We start from the raw sequence: 19940 nt of genomic DNA on the forward strand, positions 1-19940 counted from the left end.
TCGTTTTCTTTGATGAAGGAAACCACCCTATTGCTTCAGTTAGCCAAAGCACCATTGTTTTGTAGGAATGGACTATTCAGGATCATGTTATGATGCATGATTCAGGATATAATGCTTATTTATATTTGAATTTGCATCTGCGAGGACTCTTCTCACGAAAATAATTTACTGCTTTCTGTCGTGACTTGGAATTTATGAATTTAAGTGGACTAATTGAGTAATGTACTCTCTGTATAGTCGAATTCATAATTATTAATTCGTCTGGAGCATACGAGTATATAATTTAATCGATTCATACAGAATCGGTCCGTGTGACTAATTCCCGTATTAAATGATTCGTTGATTCGGAGCTTTCTCTTCCACTCATGATCTCCATCAAGGTAATGCCCTGGCCTTCTCTGGAAATGATCGTGACATTGAGCCTTCAAAGAGGTTTCCCTATAGTCCTTTCTCTCGATATCCTGCGGGGTTTCTCAATTCTCTGACGGGACACTTCTTAAACTTTCCAAAAGACCCTTATACCATCAAAAATGAAATGAGTTTGCCATATTTAACCTCTATTCACTACAAAAAGCAAATACGTACACAAGAAGACGGTTTGAAACAACATACGGGCTCAAATGTTTAGAAAACAGTCATGGTAAGCATTTACTTTACCCTTTAAGCACCTACTGTGTAACACAAACGACTCAGCAGCGACGCCTTAAAAACATTACCCATTATAAATTACAGTTATTGATTTTTCCAAAAAATTTCAAAAGGATTTACTTTTACAATTTCAAGGCTGTTAAATGTAATTTACTATCCTTAAATTAATTTGCTATCCTTCAAAGAGTGTTTGATTTCATACAAATAAATATCTGGTTTTTAAATTAGTTTTTATTTTAGAATGTTAAGTAATTTAAAAAAATGTTGATAGCTAAGTTAAATCATTTTTATTTACTTTTGAAAATTTGGCCATTTTTAATGAAAACTTATAAATGAATCGATAAAATATTAATTTAACGGTTTGATTACAAATATAAATGAGGCAGAATATTGATACAAGAGTGAGTGACCGGTAAAATTTTCGTGTTAAATCGAGGCACAAAATCATGTTTGATATTATTTAACCCTGCAAAATATTTTTATGAAACTAGGAGCTACTAACCAACTATCAATATTAGCTGCAAAAATGATAGCAGATGTTATTAGTGTTAGGTAGTCAAAATTATCGTTTCTAAAATGGGAGTCCCACATTGCTTATGATTGCCAATAATAAAAGTCCCATCTTTTTAAGAAAAAAGAACAATGAAAATGGGAGAGTTATTTGGTGATTTCTACCTACTTCGCATCATTTAAATATTTTAAATCTGCAATATTTGAAAAAATTATTTCCGCGATGATGAGTTTTTCACTCAAAAATATTTTTTTTAATTTTGGAATTTCACGGATTTAGCAAAATTTTCCTCGGAAATATCAAAATTAAGGCTTGGAGATGAAATATCGACATGATTGCAGCAATGATGGAAGAAAAATTGTGAGTGATAACTCAGGTGTCGAAAATTAGTATTTAAAACAATCGCAGACTTCGAATGTATTAGATTGACTGTAATGAGGAAAGCGTTTGGAACACTTATGGGATGAAGTCACCCAATTTATTTCTTTTTGGATCTGCGCGTAAGCCGTTTCTTGTATATTACATCACGAGCCACTGAATGAACGACGCATAATTATGTGGTAATGAGGTTTGGGTGATAAATTGTTCACGAAAATTAATGAGAAATTAATGAGGAATTCATCGCCCGACTGATGTCCATAACATGTGCTCGGAACATGCGTGCGCATACGCCGATTGAGAGTGAAGCTGTAGTTATGCATTACATGTTTCGAAGCTCCGTGGAAAAGGGTGTATGGAACTAGGGGTCATCGGAAGAAGGCAAAGGGGAAATGGAGTGGAAGGATTTTTTTTTGAAGGCCGCCTTGGACTCACAGCGAACAGAAGGCGGTCCACTAAGCAAGTGAATCACTTCCTCCCACGGAGGCAGCGTCTGGCTCTCAGGAGGAGCAATTACCTGCGGCATGTCGGGAAATACGCGTCCTTTTCAGGGCTTCTTTTCCTCGTCCGTCTCGGTTTTGTTTATTCCCGAGATTAGTGAACTTTCCGCGGAAGTCTCAATCAACTGACAACTTAATGGGTTACGTTAGGTGGCCCGTCGAATAATTATACCCTCTGATCCTCTTCGCAAATGTTCGCGTTTTGTCAAGTATTACTCGTGTTTTGGAATAGTCAGGGTTAGCGTTTGAAATTTATATTTATGTTAAATGATTTCTGTTATTGATTTGATGTATATGTTTAATGAATAATAATGGAATAGTGCGTATTTATGAATAATAGTTTATATTACAATAGGGTAGTTTCCTTCATCAAAGAATACCGAAGGCATTGATTGCGATTCATTACCCACCATTACTGTATTCATTATATACAATTTATTTCTTCTTAGAAATACCGGTTTAGACGAATGGCAAAGGTCAAATTTTATCCTCATTTGAAAAAGGCCAGATTGGCGCCCATGCGATTCCACTCCACGTGACGTCACAGGGACCTAGTTTCTATACGAGAGGATAGGAGTTTTGCATCGTCTGAGGTTACCAATGCATGCATGAGGCACAGAGCTCAGGGAAACATGTCTTAAAAATCACCTATTAAAACTGGCTAAGGTCGAAAAGTTTTCTTCGTTTGATAAGGTATTAATAATCCTTTTTTAAGCCAAGCGCCACCAGCCAGCAAGGTACTCAGCTACCCGCTAGCATCCTGCGTCCTATCAGCGCTCAGAGCCTCGATCAAGGTCACCTCACAAGGCGGGAGGGGGAACCAGAAATGCGTCGCACGGACTTTTTCCCATCATTCCTACTTACGCGTCGCGATTTCGCGCGCTTGAAAATTTTCACTTTTCATTTAATCGCGAAAAATAGATATCGTCATTTAAAAATCTAAAAGCGTGAAATACGTACTCCAGGAGTAATAATCTTTCGATTTAGGCAATAAAAAATAATAGGAAACCACCCTATTGTATATTTTAGTATTGTAAATGTTTACTTAACGTTTTACATACGTTTGCATTCACGCTAACGAGGTGTTAGGTGGAAGAGAAGACTTTTTAGTCTCAACCTCCCCCGAATAAAAGCATCTATTATTATATTATAATTGTTATTTTATGGAATGTTGAAGTAGACGGGTTTCAGTTCATTCCATTTGGTGTGGCGTCTTACTGGAATAGATGAGTACCTTTTTGCGAGGTGGTATTGCATACTGGGTGCTGTTTTCGGGCTTCCACATTACATGGTAGTGAATTGTTTTGGAGACTCAAAAACATTAATGATGTCGTATTTGGCCAGAGCCCAGAAAGAGATAATGTGAAAAATCGCGTGCTAAGTGGGAGTTGACTTGGGGAGGGGAGCTGGAGCTCTCTCCTATGCATCTAGGGGATATTAATCGGCGGAGAGGCGTTTTCTATCTATTGAAAAATTTTACACTGGTACTTATCTGGGAGTGTTTGTGACCACAATTGAGCTATTTCAATTTGCTCCTTGCTTTGCTCTACCCGATATCCCCAATCATGCTTCAGTTAATACAATAATTTAGGTTTTTCACCTACGTTACCATCGCTGATTTTTTTTTCTTTTATCTCCGTATTATTGGAAACAAATTTTTTCTATGTAGTTTATGAGTTGATTGGAACTCCCTCGTGTATGTATAGATCCGCGGGTGGAAAAAATTTACTCACATCCACTAAACAGTGCCCTATTAAATAGCTATTCTCTTTCATTTTGACAAATTCATTCATTCGCAATCGCGTTTCATTAAATCGTCTTCTTATGAATTGCATCCGCTCTTGGAATGCATAATATAATCGCTGATCCTATCGATGAATTCATCCGATCGCGATGGAATTAAAATAAAATTAATTTCATTGCATCGTAACACCGCTTTAAATCGATCGAAGTGGCTAAATATATTGATAGATTATCATCGTTTCAAGATAGTTTCTGTTGTTTTCACTGATACTGCATAGGTACTACACGATAACGTAAAGTGATATGTCAGAAACAGCTTTAGTCTCATTTAATTCCCTCATAAGCAACTCAACAATGTGACAATGCAGGCATAGGGTAGATAAATATTTCCAAAAATAAATTTCACGCGAAACACGTTAGTATCCACCGATTGATGAAGATTGCCGCGTAGTGCTAAATGAGAGCATTGGCATTTGAAAATAATTCCAGGATATTTATGACATTATACGAGTATAATTTACAAATTATTTCAGTCAGAGAACTTTAATTAATTTTTCACGTTTTTGAGTTAAAGTATTCAATGAACTTTAACTTATATCTTGAATTTAATACTGTGCTAATAGTGTGTTTGCGTTTGATAAATGCAGTGCCCTCACGTTTAACTCTTGTAAGTTGGAACTAAGTAAGAATTAAGTACGCAGGAGAAGAAGTCTAACTACAATGATTTGTAAAAAAATAATTTCCACAGTACTCAAATTATCTTCTGGAAGGAAAACTTTCCACTTTTTACATTGAATTATCGCTTTTTAAAAATGTTCAGGTGTCAGAAATGACCTAAATAGCTACATTTTTAAGTAGCTATTCTCAGCAGTTTTAGGTCTCAGCCTTTTTTTTTGGAGCCGTTTAATAGGAAAAGAAACTTCTTTTTCTAGCTTGATTATGACCATAGGGTTGAAGCCGTGGTCGGTAAAAATTAACTGTGGAGCTTACGATGCGAAGATGCTTTTCTTACTGTTGCTCTCTCATACAAAGGAAGCATTGAGAGTGATATTGCGGTAATAGATCGGATTAATTCAATATAGATACTACCAGCGTGTTTATCGCGTTTAACGCTAACAGGGATTGAATAAAAAAATTGCAAAAGATCATTTCAATATCATTTAAATATCATTAAAATATCATTTAACGAAAAAATGTTTATCCAATGTAATATCGATATAATACCTTACTTACACCCAAAAATACGAATTTAGGCTTGCAGAGTTGATTCAAATTTTTTTAACAGTAGCAATACTGTTTGTACTGATTTGCCAATTGATCTTAGTGAAGTAACCCCGCAAATAGCCAATGCATGAGTTCATGGTTGAAGATTATAAAAAATTTCAATTTGTGTTGTGCACTGTGATAAATGTTTAGGTGGGCCCAGTGGCGGATCCAGGATAGGGATAAGGGGGGACTAAGTAGGGGTAACCTTCCAGCAGTATTGCGGGTCCGAGCAAAATTACCATTCTATCTAGTGTAAATTGGATATTCAAAGGGAGGGGGCCCTATAGCCCTCTTAGCCCCCCCCCCCATAGATTAGCCACTGTGTGGGCCCTAAATATTCGAGAGTATTTATTAAGCGCAAGACTCACTCTGTAATTCCAAGGGAGATTATTGTTGTTTTTGATTTAGCAGTTTTGATTGTTGGTATAGTTTAAATGTGAAATATCTTGCGTCAGGAATTTCACCTCTCCAGGGCGTCCACTACATGCGGAAATTTGGCGTTCAAACTAAGCATCATCTTTGCATTGAAAGTACGAGCATAATATTATAACTTGCATCTTAGAGGCATAACATTTTATAAGAAATAGCTTCAAAAACAGTTCGTAATTTTTTAATGATCGATTTTTTTCATTTGACATTTTTTAGATTTATTTCAAGGCGACGAATTAAATATAATGAAGAGGACGCATCATTCCCGTTTCACCGATTTTTTTATAACGTATTACTTGCTATTTTCTTGGAAATTTCATCCCAAGTATGGTTTATAAACATTATCCTGTATCTAAAATGTAACGCAGTGCACATTTAATACAATTCAGTACATTCTGTAAATATATATGAAAATGGTCCTTTCTTATTTTTATCCTCTTAAAATTTTAATATGATTACGTAAGATACGTTGCGAGCAATTCGTTTTGAAAAAAAAAGAAAATAGGACTAGTTATAAAATGAGTGATGCATCCTCTTACGCCCCGAGTGGGAAATCCGAGTGTGGCTTGACCAAATTATAATAATGAAATCATTAATTCCATCTCGTTAATTCGATGAATTCCTCATCTCGGAACTCCATTTACCGTTCGCGGAACTACACTCTTCCTTCGGACAGTCGAGAGTAATCAGAAGAAGAAATCCGAAAACTCTCCAATGAATGGCGTTAGGATACATATATACCTGCGGCGACGTGCAATATTTCCGTTGACTCTTGTGAGAAGCAATGAATGCTCCGATGGAAAGATTCGAGGCCACGAGGCCGTCGTCTCATAATCCAGTTGTAACCGGCTCCCACGTCACCTTGTCGGCCGCTCTGGGTTTTCCAAAAACATAGGTGCAGTCAGTTAATGGCATTCGTGCATCATCATGTGAAATCCTAGACCTCATATTCAACCATATGAACTCCGGGACTCATCATAAAAAAAATTAATTTTAATTAGTTGTACCTGGAACACGGATGATTTCACTTTTTCGCGCCAGCAAGACTGGTTATTTTACTTCTGAGTTGAGGAAAACTCATTTGCTCTATGACGGTGATACTCCTAGTGCTTCATCAGTGGAGCTAACTATGAGTCGGGTTCTCTATACGAGTGTCTCTCATGATGAATATTCATGAGGTGAGAGTGTGCGATACATATTCTATCATAGGCACTCTATCGAAATGTGTAATGGGGTATTACTCAGTACTGGCTTGTCAGATTTTGCTCCTTACTTCCGGGTCACCTTTCAAAGGTGGTCGTAGTGTTTTTTTCTGTTCACCAGTCGGTTTGTTAGTCTAATCTCGCTGATGGGAGATATGTCACACAACCAACTTCAGGAGAGATAATATCTGTTTGAATGGTTCTGAGTGATAAGGTACTGAATAAATAATAATCAGAGGATATTATTACAGCACACATATGTCGGCTCGTCAGAACATAATATTTTTTCGTGACGTATTTCTCGATCAAAACGTAAGCTATCATCTTGAAATTTTCAAAACGTTTTATATAATGGACAAACATATAAAATTTGCACGTAAGAAAAAACTAAGAAAGACATTAGGTATTGGAGATTTAGGAGGATTTTAACAATTAACGGATCTATAAAAGCGTTTCCCAATTTTTTTCGAGCCACCTTGGATTTATAAACTTATAAGCAACGCCCAAATTAAAAATATGTATCAGGACTACAGACTAAATTACCAAATGAGGAAATTGTAATAACTAAATTAAAATGACACCGAATCGAATTATCTGATGACCTGATTCCTCCCATTTTATTCGCACTGAATCTTACTGCTCAAATAGTACTCAGTGTCGTGAAGGTATGCAAGCGTTAGACCAAATGAGATTATACTTCAAAAGCTTGTGCGAGAAAAACCTGGAAATATTTTTCAACCATTTTTACTTACTAGTGTTAGGAAGCACATGGTTTAAATTGTTTCCAGATGTGGGAAAAAATGAAAAATTTAAAATAGAACCCTGGAAACGGAGAAATGAAGGTTACTGAGTATTCGCATTAGTCACATCTTCGGGACCCTGCGGCGACTTATAAATCTGCTGGAAATTTCAAAATGACAGCAAAAGTTTAAACAGTGAATGCGCCGTGAAAACTGGCCGGTCGAGTTAGATTGATGCGTTTTTTAAAACCCAAGGACCTTGCAGACAGAATACAATGATTATGTAAGTGACGATAGGGAGACTTATTGATTCGTTAATAGTCTCATTTGTGAGTGGATTTGTAATAATCTAATTGATGAGGGGATGCTGAGAAAGAGAAGATCTGAGGATATTCGTGAGATTGTTCGACGCAAATGATATTCAAGCACTAAGGAATCGTCATGGCTGCCACTGTTTTTCAACTATAGGAATATATTTATTCCTAAGAGATAGGCGTTTTTATTGTAAATGTATCCCATTTTGTGGTAGACCAATTACCTACCCATTTCCTCAACCACTATATTGGTAATATTAGTACCTGATAGTAGCTGTACCATGGCCTCGACTATTGCTTACTAAATAATTAACCTACTAAATTACTTTCTAGGCCCACTTACGACTAAATCACAAGTACATACTAGAAAATCGCCCAATAAAATGGGTAAATACTAATTAATGTACTGTAAGTGAAAAATGTCGAAAATAACGTATTAAATTACTATTAAAATGGCAATTAGTTAATGATGAGTATAGCCGTCGACCACAGGTGTAAAATGACGTGTGAATGCCATTTATCATTATTTACGCAATAAAATATGGAAAATAAATTTTATTTGAAGCCCTCATCGTGAAAATTAAATTGTTGGATCGATATAATGTGTAATGCGGCATTAAATTTTCATGATATAATAATTTCATTCTAGGACTCAGCGTGAGCTTCCAGTCCGGTGGACATCCATTTTTCCTCTTAGGAAGCGCGGGTTTTCCCCCAAGCAACCCCTTCAAATCCAGTTTCAACACAAACCACATGTCACTTTGGAGACGGATTACTTGAGATCGGCTTTTTGATCTAAAACTTCGAGGCACCGGAAATTCTTTGCGGTTGATCGTGAATAGTGCCCAATCCGTAAAATACCCCAGGCTGATAAAAATATTCATGACTGCTAGGAAAGTACGTGGGGCTAACCTAAGTGTCATAAATAGAAAAAGTTACCGGTGGCGACTCATCAACATCAAGGAATCTGAATCATCTACGGGTGTCATTTTTCATCTTGCTTTCCGTTTTGAAATCGCTACATTATGAACTTAGCATAAAAAAGTATTGCCCACTTCTTCTACGCATTGTGGAACCCTGTCAGTCCATTTCGTGTTAATTCACTTACTTTAAATCAATTCGCATCAGTTGATTATTTTCAAATCTATTTTCAGCCTCCAAATAAAAGAATTAGCATGTTGAGAAATTTTATTTTGAGGTGCATAAATTATGAGGGATTATTCTCAACTATTATTTCAAGTTTTAGAGGTAACATTTTTTCAAACCCATGAAAATATTTTGTGCTATATGTCATGGGAAAAAAGGTAAATGAAATGGAGTGTTTAAATGCTTCACTATGGATTATATCGCGAAAATATTGGTGGGAAATAGAATCGATTTCCCGGAAAACGGATGAAAACTAATTACCTACAGAGAGAAAAATAAAGCTATTTTCACGATAATTTCGTACGTAATTCATACTTATTTGTGAATATCCTATAAAATCCAATTTTAACGAAATTAGCTATCTCCTTATCTAGGCAAGAACACATAATATCGAAGTGTCTGCATCTATGGCTGCCAAAACTTGGTTAGATAATTCTGGAGCTTTCTTCAAGCTAAATCAGAAAGAATTTTTGCCAAATCAACGCAAAAAAGATACCAAAAGTACTTCTTGAACAAGAGAGAGCCCAAATCCGGACGAATAGGTAAAACGCTTTTGAAAAATATTATACAATATAGAAGTCTACTTCAGACACTGGGAAATTGAGATTGAAAATCAAAAGAAGTTTAGAAAGTCATTTATCATCAAATAAATTGTACTTATGGAGTAATTTTGTGCATAATTGACTCATATTCTTTAACTATTGTGGACTTGAGGGCACCATGTGATTGCCATCGTTTATTTTATGTATAAATTTGGATCAGCTCATTCCTTGAGTTAGCGATGTTACTTTTGACTTCATAGAAATGTAGTGGATGTTATTACACTCTGTTGGATACTTTGCGAAGGAATTAAGGTTGACGAAAGTATCTCGATTATATTGCTTCAGCACATTCCAGAAATACATTTCATTCGTAATAGTTCTGTGATAGAGGATTTCCGACTTCTTCTGGTGGCAGGTATTAACTTAAAAAATATGTTAACTCATATAATTTGCTTCACTTTTTTTACCGAAGAAAAGCAGTCATCCTCCACCACTTCATTTTTTTGCGTGATATGGTACCGTGTATTCAAATTCGGAATGAAATCCAGGTAAATTAATACCGGTAAATTCTCGAAAAATTATTGAATAATTATGCAGCGCAACTTTTTTTTCCAGGAATTCATGTTTCTGTGATGGTTTTTTCTTACATATTTTCTTATCGTTCAACATTCCGAGTCATCTCTTTCCTCATGCGTGCATAGCATTAAGAGCACCCTGCCTCCGTCTTCCTCCTGTTATTTCTATTCCTAATTTTATCTCCCACGATTTATATTTATTCAATATTCTAACTCTCCTATATCACTCTTACATATACTTGCGCATTAGGAGTTTCCTCCACGCCATAATTTTCACTCTTATATATAGCAATGAGTTTCTGGGGCGAAAGGCTGAGTTTTTAAATGTATTCACTCTCAATCACATTAGATTGAATAAGTGAAGATTTATCAACAGAAATTAAAAAAAAGTATCCGTGTTAAGGAATGGGTATGCCATTGTAATCATCAGGAAACTATTCACTTATAACTAAAATTCTTTAACGTTATGTAAGCTTGTTATCGATTTGGCTAACACTGCGTCGGTAATGAATAGCTATTTTGATGAATTATAAATTTATTTGCCTTTATTACAGGCGGGTCAGTATGGTGAAGCCTGCATGAATTCTCAACGGCCGATGGAAAATCGTCATAACATACTGTATGCTTGCCAGCAAGTACTCATCATCACTAGTCAGATTGGCTCGAATCAGCACTTTTCTCAAATTGTCATATCACCTCATCTATTCATGGTAATGTATTTATTTTCCCCTGTAATTTTCATATTGATGGTATCCCTTCCTTTCGAAGGGTCATATATTTTTATTTTTGGGTGGCTTATTACTAACTGAAAAATTACGCTATCATCTTGAAATTTTCTAGATTTACAGAATTGACCTTTGTCAACATTTGCTATGTATCAAGAGTAATAAAATTACATCTGAGAACATACGGGGGTGAAATATTCGTATTTTGACGTTAGCAAATTTTGAAGTGATGCGAACCCTTAAAATTTCAAGGAGATAGCATACTTTTCTTTAGAGATTTTTGCGTCACCAAAATACTGTTCGACCGGGAGGAATGCATCTTCCTAAACTTTTTATCAATATTTATCATTCGTGGACCTCCCTTGAAGCTGTTTCAGTCCACTTTCCTTTCTATGACTGTCTTCATCATGCAATCATGTCTTCTGATGTGGCTTGTGGATTTTAGACTGGTCTCTTCACGCGGGTGTCTCAATGTGGAACTCTGTCATTGTCATCGTCCGTACCTCACTACCGTAGAGAAGCAATCTCTTGACATGTTTTTAATGAATTGCTTTTCTACTTTCAGCTAGTATTCTCTGCTGTTTGATGATAATTCTTTTTGGTATGGTATGGTATTAGGAGGAGGCGACCGACAGCTGAGGTCATTTGCGCCATGAGGGAAGGGTATGGAAGGAAGGGTGGAGAGAAACCCGGCGTCGGCCTGCTCTTAACGAAAGGCGCCAAGGGGACCACGGCTTAACGTCCCATCCGCTTGAAATGTCCTCCACACAACATTCAAGCAGGGATCAGGCAGTCTCTGAATATTTTCTGCCACTGCCGGGATTTGAACCCGAGCCTGCCGGGTGGTAAGCCAACACTAGCCACCACACCAACCCGATCCCCGATACTTCTTTTTGCTGAATACTATCTTATCCTGGGATAATCTACTGATTCCATCCTATTCAATCGATCGCTGGCCAGTCAGATTAATAGGCACCGAACAGAAATCATTAATCTCTTTAGGTTATTGTTTCACTGATTTGATATCGGTATTGAACTATCCCATTGCACGGTAGACTTTTTTTCTTATTGTTGAAAATTGTATGATTCATACATAGGGGATGGAAATCGTTGGATTGTAGAAACAGGATTTAATTTCAGGACATAAAATCGTATTAAATCACATAACATTCTTCCGAACTTTTGCTTGTGTCAGTTTATTGAAATTTCATCCGGAATCTGGATCCAACTTTTTCCGGTGATGCCAGATCATAAGGAAAAATTATACTAGATTTTCATTTTTCAACCGTATCAGTAAACAATATATCCTACTTACTGGTTGTCACCAGATAATACCTTCTATGTACCCATTATATACACTTTAGGAACAGAGATCACCATGGGAAAAATGCTGTACTAATTTTGTATTTATCTGCAGTATGTCGCGTTATTCCAGGCAGCCATGTTTTGCGTTTTCTCCAGATGCATGGCGGCACATTGCAGTGGGATCGCAATTAAGCGGTCGGATACGCAATTATCCGTTGCGCCACCTCGGGACCATTCAAACGGAAAGGATCCTGTGTGTGTGTTTATTATGAGCGTTGCGGAGGCAAGTTATTTCCGAACAAGAGCAACTCGATGCACGTCAGTTTGCGACACCTGACCGGATAGGGAAATTTTCCAGGCTATCATCCGCTGTCCGTCTCCTTAATTGTATCGGCTGACGTACGAAGTTTTTATGTGGGCGCTAGCTTGTTAGCTTCACTGCGAAGGCCGCGTTTTAGGGTCAAGACTAGATGGTGGGACGAAAAGTGGAGGAGATCTATCTCAGGCTACTTAAAATGATGAAAAAGACAAGGAGTCTTAGGGACGCGAATTCTTCGTAAATTTTCTTCTTTACTTCTTTCTTTGGCGAAAAAGTACAGCACCAAATTTTTACGAGATAAGGTCAACAGAAAAAAATATCCCATTTTGTTAATTTCAACTTTTGAAAAATGTAAGACTTAGATGGGTTCAGCAAAGTTTCAGCCTGCGTATCTCATACGTTTAATCTCATCATGAGACGGCAATTCATTCGATTTACTTCACTCTAGCTACCAGGGTAACGCCTTCTATGCACAGAGCATTAAAGTAGCCTGGGGATCAAGTGAACTCATATATTTTCTAGGGATATAATGACTTGTGGTAAAGTAAATTTTGATTTTCTTCCAGAAAAATTGGCGACTCAAATCAGCATAATCCTAGGGAACACTGGAGACCGGCGTTACGTTCAATATCTGAGGAATTAAAAACCTATTCTCTTTATCTTTTTAGAAGCAGGGGTAAATTTGGAGGTGGGTTGCTGCCTTCGAGGCATTTTGGCAATAAAGAATGCTATTGAATAATTTTAATAAAACAAATAGTTAGGGATTAAATTCCTTAAATGTTTTTGCGGTTACCCACAGTTTTACAAATTGAGTGGTCGAAGTAATTAATGATTTGAACTTGAATCATATCACTGACACTTAAGGGCATAAAAATATACCACCTTCGGGCAGTATTCAAATAATTCGAAACCAGTAAAAGAAAATAATATAAAAAATTGTTAGAAATTGGCTATAGCCAAAGATACCACATGGAGGGTGCAAAAGTATTTGTTTATTATTAGATCGATGAATTTTATGAAAATGAAAAAGCAGGCAGCACATATAACATAGAAAACAATAAAAATAATACTAATATCGGTGCTGTTTTCCAAAGGATAGTAAGATAATTGAAGTAATTTTTCAAACAATTTCAGTGTTCTCTTTAGCTATCTATTATCACGTGTTCCTTTTAAATGACGATGCCATGTTCATCTTCCTTTTGTTCTAATTTTTCCTATCTTGCCCCACAACTTCTTCAGTCTGATTTGCTTTTAGAAAATATTGTGAAGGCAAATCATAGCTGCTTCTGAGTCAATTATCAATCACCACATCAATTTATTTTATTTTATTTTGAATTTAGTGCACATCAAATTAACCATCTCTAGCAATATAAAATGAATTACTTATGAACGTTCAGCAATTTATAATTACTACAAGTTTTTTTTAGGGAATGATAAAACCTAAGACAACGTTTTAATAAAAAAATCAAATCACAGGAAAAATACATTTATTTTCTGAATGGGCACTCGGAACGAACTTGATTAAAATATATCCCAGTCTCTGCCCTTACGAAGAAAACTTTTTACGCCGCGAGTTTGCCATGTCTAACTTGCTCAATATTTGGCACCACCATATTTCGGCTCACATTTGGGATTCCAGCCGGGCTCTCTGGAATTCTGCTCGCTAGCGAACGTCATAAGGACATTGGCACAGTTTCCATGATAGTTTCCCACCAACACATCAGTCACTAATCCTTCTCGACCCTGGGCACCAAGGAAGAGGGTGATGCTCGCCAAATTGATGCCATGGGCTATTGGGATCTCCTGGAGTGAGGCTGACGGTCGCATCGTTTCTTTCGGGTTGCTATTAAAATGTGGAACTCCAGTTGCAAAAATATTTTCTTGCTCGAACTTAACTCATAGCAAACAGATATTTTGACAATGAATGTTCAAGAACAATGTGATCCAAGCAAGAACTTCAAAAAAATTGAAAAACTAAAATCTCCACCGGCCACCGCTCTAATGAAAGAACTAAACAGAAGATATAGCAGACATTAAATTAATGTCATTATAAAGAACAATATTTGCTCATTCCCACAGTTGCTTCCCCAATTAATCAATTCGCCAGTGGTGTAGCCCCTGATTGGTATCGTGAACCAGATATATGGATAATAGTGCCGTCTCAGCGTATAGATAGAGGAGACAATGGTATTGACGCTAGTCCTAACAGCCATCCAGACCCATGATGCGGCAGTGGTCGGATTCAATGCAGATAAAAACGCTTCGGACGTCCTTGAAGTCTCGTCCCGCGCCGTTGAAGCCATTTTTCAATTAGCGCTCGAGACGCAATGAGCGTAGGTACCCTAACGAATAGGGAAGCGACCGATTTAATAAATTAATACGCTGGACACAGTGACAGCCGCAAGGGTAAGATGTTATTCACTGCTCTTTATCGCTGAAACCCTGCTGTACTTAATAATTCAAGAGCTTGAATGTTATTATTAAAGTAAAAAACTGTATACATTTCCGTCATTAAAACAACTCACAATGGAAATACTAAGTATTTCACTATTTGGTAACATTCAAATGAATGATTTTAAAAGATATATTTCGAGTGAATAAGGTAAATTTACTCGATGAGCTTTTATTAATGATAGCTATTTCTGGCAAGACATTTACACACACATCTGACACAGACATCTGGTAAGAAAAGTTATCAAGGCTGAAACTCGCGCGCGAAACTCTTCTGATGAAGAAGGTGTATCGTCGTTCCTATTTTTTGCAGGGTAACTTGCACTAGAGTATAAATTTACTAGTAGACGTTAACTATAGATGCCCATAAAGTTATAGGGTTGAAACTTGTAGAGACACAGAGGTCAGGGATATTTCCGCATTTTTCAACCCAATGACTCTATGTTCCTTATAATATCATATTCAATTCCTTAAGCTGATGTTATCAGTGATATTTAGGCATTTGTTTTTTAATTCGCGTACTTAACTACCCCGTAGGTTTTAAAGGTAATGTTATGTAATCACTCAATATAGCATGAAATCACGGCGTCTTTTCCGTGTACGAAATTTGTCAAAACTACTAGACCCTTCCAGCTCAGGAGGTAGCTGTTTTGTCAAAGGTTGTTCGTTAAAAGAGGAGAGTAGTCGCTGTAATTAGCTCTTCTTTAAAATTTCGCATCCCAGAGAAATGGATTACTCAAATTTTCCAGCCATTTTTATCCCTCAGTTGCTGGCCATCGTAAAATTATGTTGTATAAAATGACATATATGAAGTACTTGTTCCAATTTTTTCACAAGCTTGAACATCACTCCTATCTTTTAATATGGTGTAATATATATTATTTGGCTAGTTCAATGGGTACACCTGTCCTTAACTAGTGGTTAGAGCGTTAGATAACGAAGCAGTATCAGATATGGGCATCATGAAATTATTGGAATGATAAAAAAACGAAATGAAAAATCGAATGCTCATTCTCTTACTCCTGATCAAATTTAACTCCGATAGTTACGGCAATGCAGTGTTATGCTCGTAACTAATTCGTGTAAAATCGCCCAGATTGACTAGGAAGGGGACGAGCCTCTTCCTTGAATGTGCAGATTTCATTCGCCATCCATTTATCTCAGTGTGAGCTGTTTCATCACCTAAGTAACGTCGATATTTTTAAGAAAACGCTGATTCAGTGTACATTTACTTTCGGGTTGGAATAGATATCGAGTTAAGAGGTCATTACCGAGAATTTTATTGGTTTATGGTTAACTTTACTTTTTTTAATTTTTGTACAATTATCCTGTCTTTACGTTTGTAACGTATCTGAGGAAATATCTGAAAAAATAATGATGTGAGAGTTTTTCATTTGGAACGTAGGATATTTTCGCTAGGTAGAATTCTCACGGAAGCGGGAATCTGCCATAATTGATTTGGAATAATTTATCGTTTCATTTGAAAGTTACAGCTTAACGTTTTACTCAGTATGAATACAATTATTATCAATTGAAGCATTCTCATAATTGATAGTCCTAAGTATTACTGAACAATTTAAGTCAAATAATAAAGGTATTTTTTTTCTGTGGATCGAGTTAATTTAAAGTGTTTTCCGCAATTGTGATATTAAGATGCATTACTCCCTCTTGTCGATGACCATGTACCTTAAATGACTTAGATAAAACTAATACAGTGGTAAAATTTACGTGCTGATGTATATTTGAGATTGGTGGGGTATCATTTCGAACTTTATGCAAAAACAGTAATTCATTTTGACAACTTCTATACTCCATTTTTTAGTCAAAGCGGGCAAATTTGAGCGAGGCATGCTACACTACTCATCCTATTATTATAAACATATTTTTGTGTCTATGTCTTCATTATTGTGAATACGTTCCTAACGAGGCGTTAATAATGAAACCATTTCGACGACAACTTTGTGCCGTATTAGGCGCTATTGAAATATTGTATGACAGTGGTTTATTTACTAATATGAATATTAAAGTGGCGACCTGACGTTTTATATATAAGTGATTGATGTCGCATGGAATAAACTAACGGCTTCATCTTCTTGTTTTCAAGATGAATATTTCGCAACAGGAAATAAAATGTGAATTCTTGGAGAAAAATCGGATTTAGTTCAAGATGTATAATTTGATCACCAATAATTTCATCCGACTGATGCGTAAACTAAAGCATTGCGATAGATTACGCTATCAATAAGGGGATACAAAAGAATATTTATCACTGCGTATATTTTTCGAGGAGAATATGGTAATTATATAATATTTTTCATTTTTATCATCGTGAGTAAACGATCCGAAGATTGATTTAACGCATCTCCCCTCAGTTTTCCTATCAGCTAATATTTTAATACGTATACAAGTCCAAATGTTTTACGTACAATGACTGGATCCAGTGAGATGGCTGCCAAGCCTTGGATGCATCCGGCAGGAGGCGAACTCATCTCTGAGCCGAAATGATGAAAAACTCCGCAAAAAAAATCCTGTACAAAAAAAAAGAAAACTTCTCCGTCCCTTGCAGGCGCTGGAGAAATTTTTCAGAAGGAAAAAATACTAACTCCTTGGGAAATCCTGACTCCCGCTCACTTTTTTTTCCTCGTTCGTCGAGGGCAAAGGATGGGAGAAGACAGAAGAGCATCAACACGCGAATGCGATGCGGAGCGAGCGCTGGTTAAGCTGAAGCGAAGTGGAAGGAGGGGGGTGTCCGGACTGTTTCGCAAATGGCGGAGCGCCTCGCCGCATCTCGGCACCCACGCAGGTGAATAGCGGGGGCCCACTTAATGGGGAAGGGTGGTGTGGTGCGGCTCCCGAGGGAGGAGGGGTGCCGGAGAGGCATTGGAGCCGATCGACTTGGCGATGCACTCGTGCGTGGAGCGGCTTCGTCAAATGTCGAAGAGCGGTGTCGCCTCGGAGCACCAAGGCCAAGGTCCGCCCCGTCCGTTTGAGGGTCAGGAGCAAAAGGGAGAGGGGGAAATGGGGATTGGTTGGCGACAGGGCACTTGTCGCTGGGCGAAGAGCCTAGAGGCGGCCGAAATTGCTGCGTCCGGGTGTAAATACAGTGCTATCCCTGCAATCCGTCCATGCGGTACTCCAGCACGTGCAATAATTTGGCGTTCCGGGATAGCTACTTCTCATCGGCTATGATAGTGTCATCGTTCTTAAGTGAAAGTTTTTTCAATGAATGGAAAGCAATGTGTCGGGAGCGGAAAACAAAGTATTGCTAGGAAATAAGATGGATAGGCGCGCTACGAACATACAATTTTGGTGTGACGGTCTGCTATATAGAATAGACCTTCAATCCTAATTAATATTATGCAAATTTTTTAATCTAGTCGCGTTTGTTTCCATTAAAATTTCTTTTAATAATGCACTTTGGATAATCCGGTAACGTCAATGTGGCATATTTACCGGAGTAATGAGATCGAACTGTATAGTAAATTTTTATTGATTGGGACACTGCTGGACTTGAACTTTGGCTGATTTTAGCGGCTGTCCAAGTTGACTGACCTATTATGCTAATAGGCATTCATGGATATTGAAATGGAGAGTTGTTCTTGGGTGGATTGGAATTTTACTGACTGATTCAAATCTATGAAAAAAACTAAATGAAATAGTTAAGTTTTTGTATTCTACTTGCATACATTTTTCTGTTCATATTTGCTGTGAAATTAGTGAAAAATTAGAAGATTAATGTGCCTACTGACACAAATAAAGGCATATTACCAAGGATTGCAAATTATGCTAATGATAAGTATGCTATCATAAATATTTTATCATTGGCATATGATAGCATTGGCATTAGGATATAATGGTGCACTAAGCTGGATGGTTGAATTTTCTTTAATTTATCCAAATTAGAAGAAATAATTCACTCGTACGACTCACACATGTGTAAAAATCATGTTGAAAAGACAATATCACAAAGATGCACCAAGCGCCACTGCTTTTGGAAGCGATGAAGTCGATGATTATTCGACTTAAATGGGTGTTGTATCTGCATTTGTTATTGAGGATAGTGCTATGTGGCTTGTTAAAATCAGGCGTCATCTTCATTAGATCTTATATCTTAGGGAATGTATCAAGCCTTGATCGTAACTTAGCTTAAATAACCGTTTGTAACTTACTTAACTGGCTAGATAACATCCGGAAATACTAAATATATATGGGTTGTGATAATGTTCTGAGATAATTAGACTTTTTTACTGTAAATTCCACACTATAGCTTGAAGAAAAATAATTAAGATATAGTATTTTATATTATATCAAAGTTTCTTTCACAGTTTTTAACAATGGCAAATTTAATAGTCAACGTAGCTACAAGAAAGAATTGTATTTAATTATTTACAAAGCGGTAATTTTCCTAGATTCCAATGCATCTTTTCTCTATCTGAGAGCAAAACCTACATATCCCCTATAAACTTGAGAAACGTGATATATTTCGATTAAAAATTTGGGACTAACTGTAAGCCATGCTCGGGGTGATGAATACGAGTCGGAAAAGACCCACAAAGTGTTTCAAAGCATTAAGGAAGGTCTTGATGCTTATTTTTGTAGCTATTTATAGATATTTATGCCAAAGGTAACATCAATTACTTCAAGATAACTTCCCTCGTCATAGCAATCACTTAACATACTATGAGTAGTGTCCCGAAAAAAATGTATAGCTAAGATTTCATTGCTGTGTAATGTTGTGGTCTTGTTTTTGAGAAATGTAAGGTTCAAATGAAAAACATCCGTGTACAGTGACTTAAAGTTTTATTGGTGAAAATTAAAAACACATTAGTCGAACGGTCATCATAAGGAAAAATGACTCGCTTATATGGACGTCTTTTGAGGCATACTTTTATGCCGTATCGTTGCGCGTTAGCAAGGTATGATTAGCGGGCGCAATTGTATGCTTCCCTTTCATCAGCACTTGCCATGCGGCACAAATTGCCGCCCGAGTGTTGGGTGTGACAAGTATTATGGTAAACGGCATAGGATTCTTTCAAACAACAGTGCCCCTCGGTCGTTAAGGTATGCAGTACGTAAAGGCTCACGTCCAATCCATGCAATTCCATGCTTTCCTCGATTCCTCCCGGACGCAATCTCAGTATTTGAA

The 19940-nt window shown here is 37.0% G+C and overlaps 1 protein-coding gene across 1 annotated transcript in view; it reads right to left on the minus strand.

Moving 5' to 3' along the window:
* The window catches only part of LOC124157779 (sodium-coupled monocarboxylate transporter 1-like), a 95135-nt gene extending 77581 nt beyond the window's left edge, over positions 1 to 17554 (minus strand). Inside the window, exon 1 of the mRNA XM_046532786.1 lies at positions 17221 to 17554. Within this exon, the coding sequence (XP_046388742.1) occupies positions 17221 to 17283 (63 nt within the window). The 5' untranslated portion in view covers positions 17284 to 17554. The remainder of the gene's footprint in view (positions 1 to 17220) is intronic.
* Between the last annotated feature and the right edge of the window lie 2386 nt (positions 17555 to 19940).

Source organism: Ischnura elegans, chromosome 4 (assembly GCF_921293095.1).
Source record: "Ischnura elegans chromosome 4, ioIscEleg1.1, whole genome shotgun sequence".
Classification (NCBI taxonomy): Eukaryota; Metazoa; Arthropoda; class Insecta; order Odonata; family Coenagrionidae; genus Ischnura; species Ischnura elegans.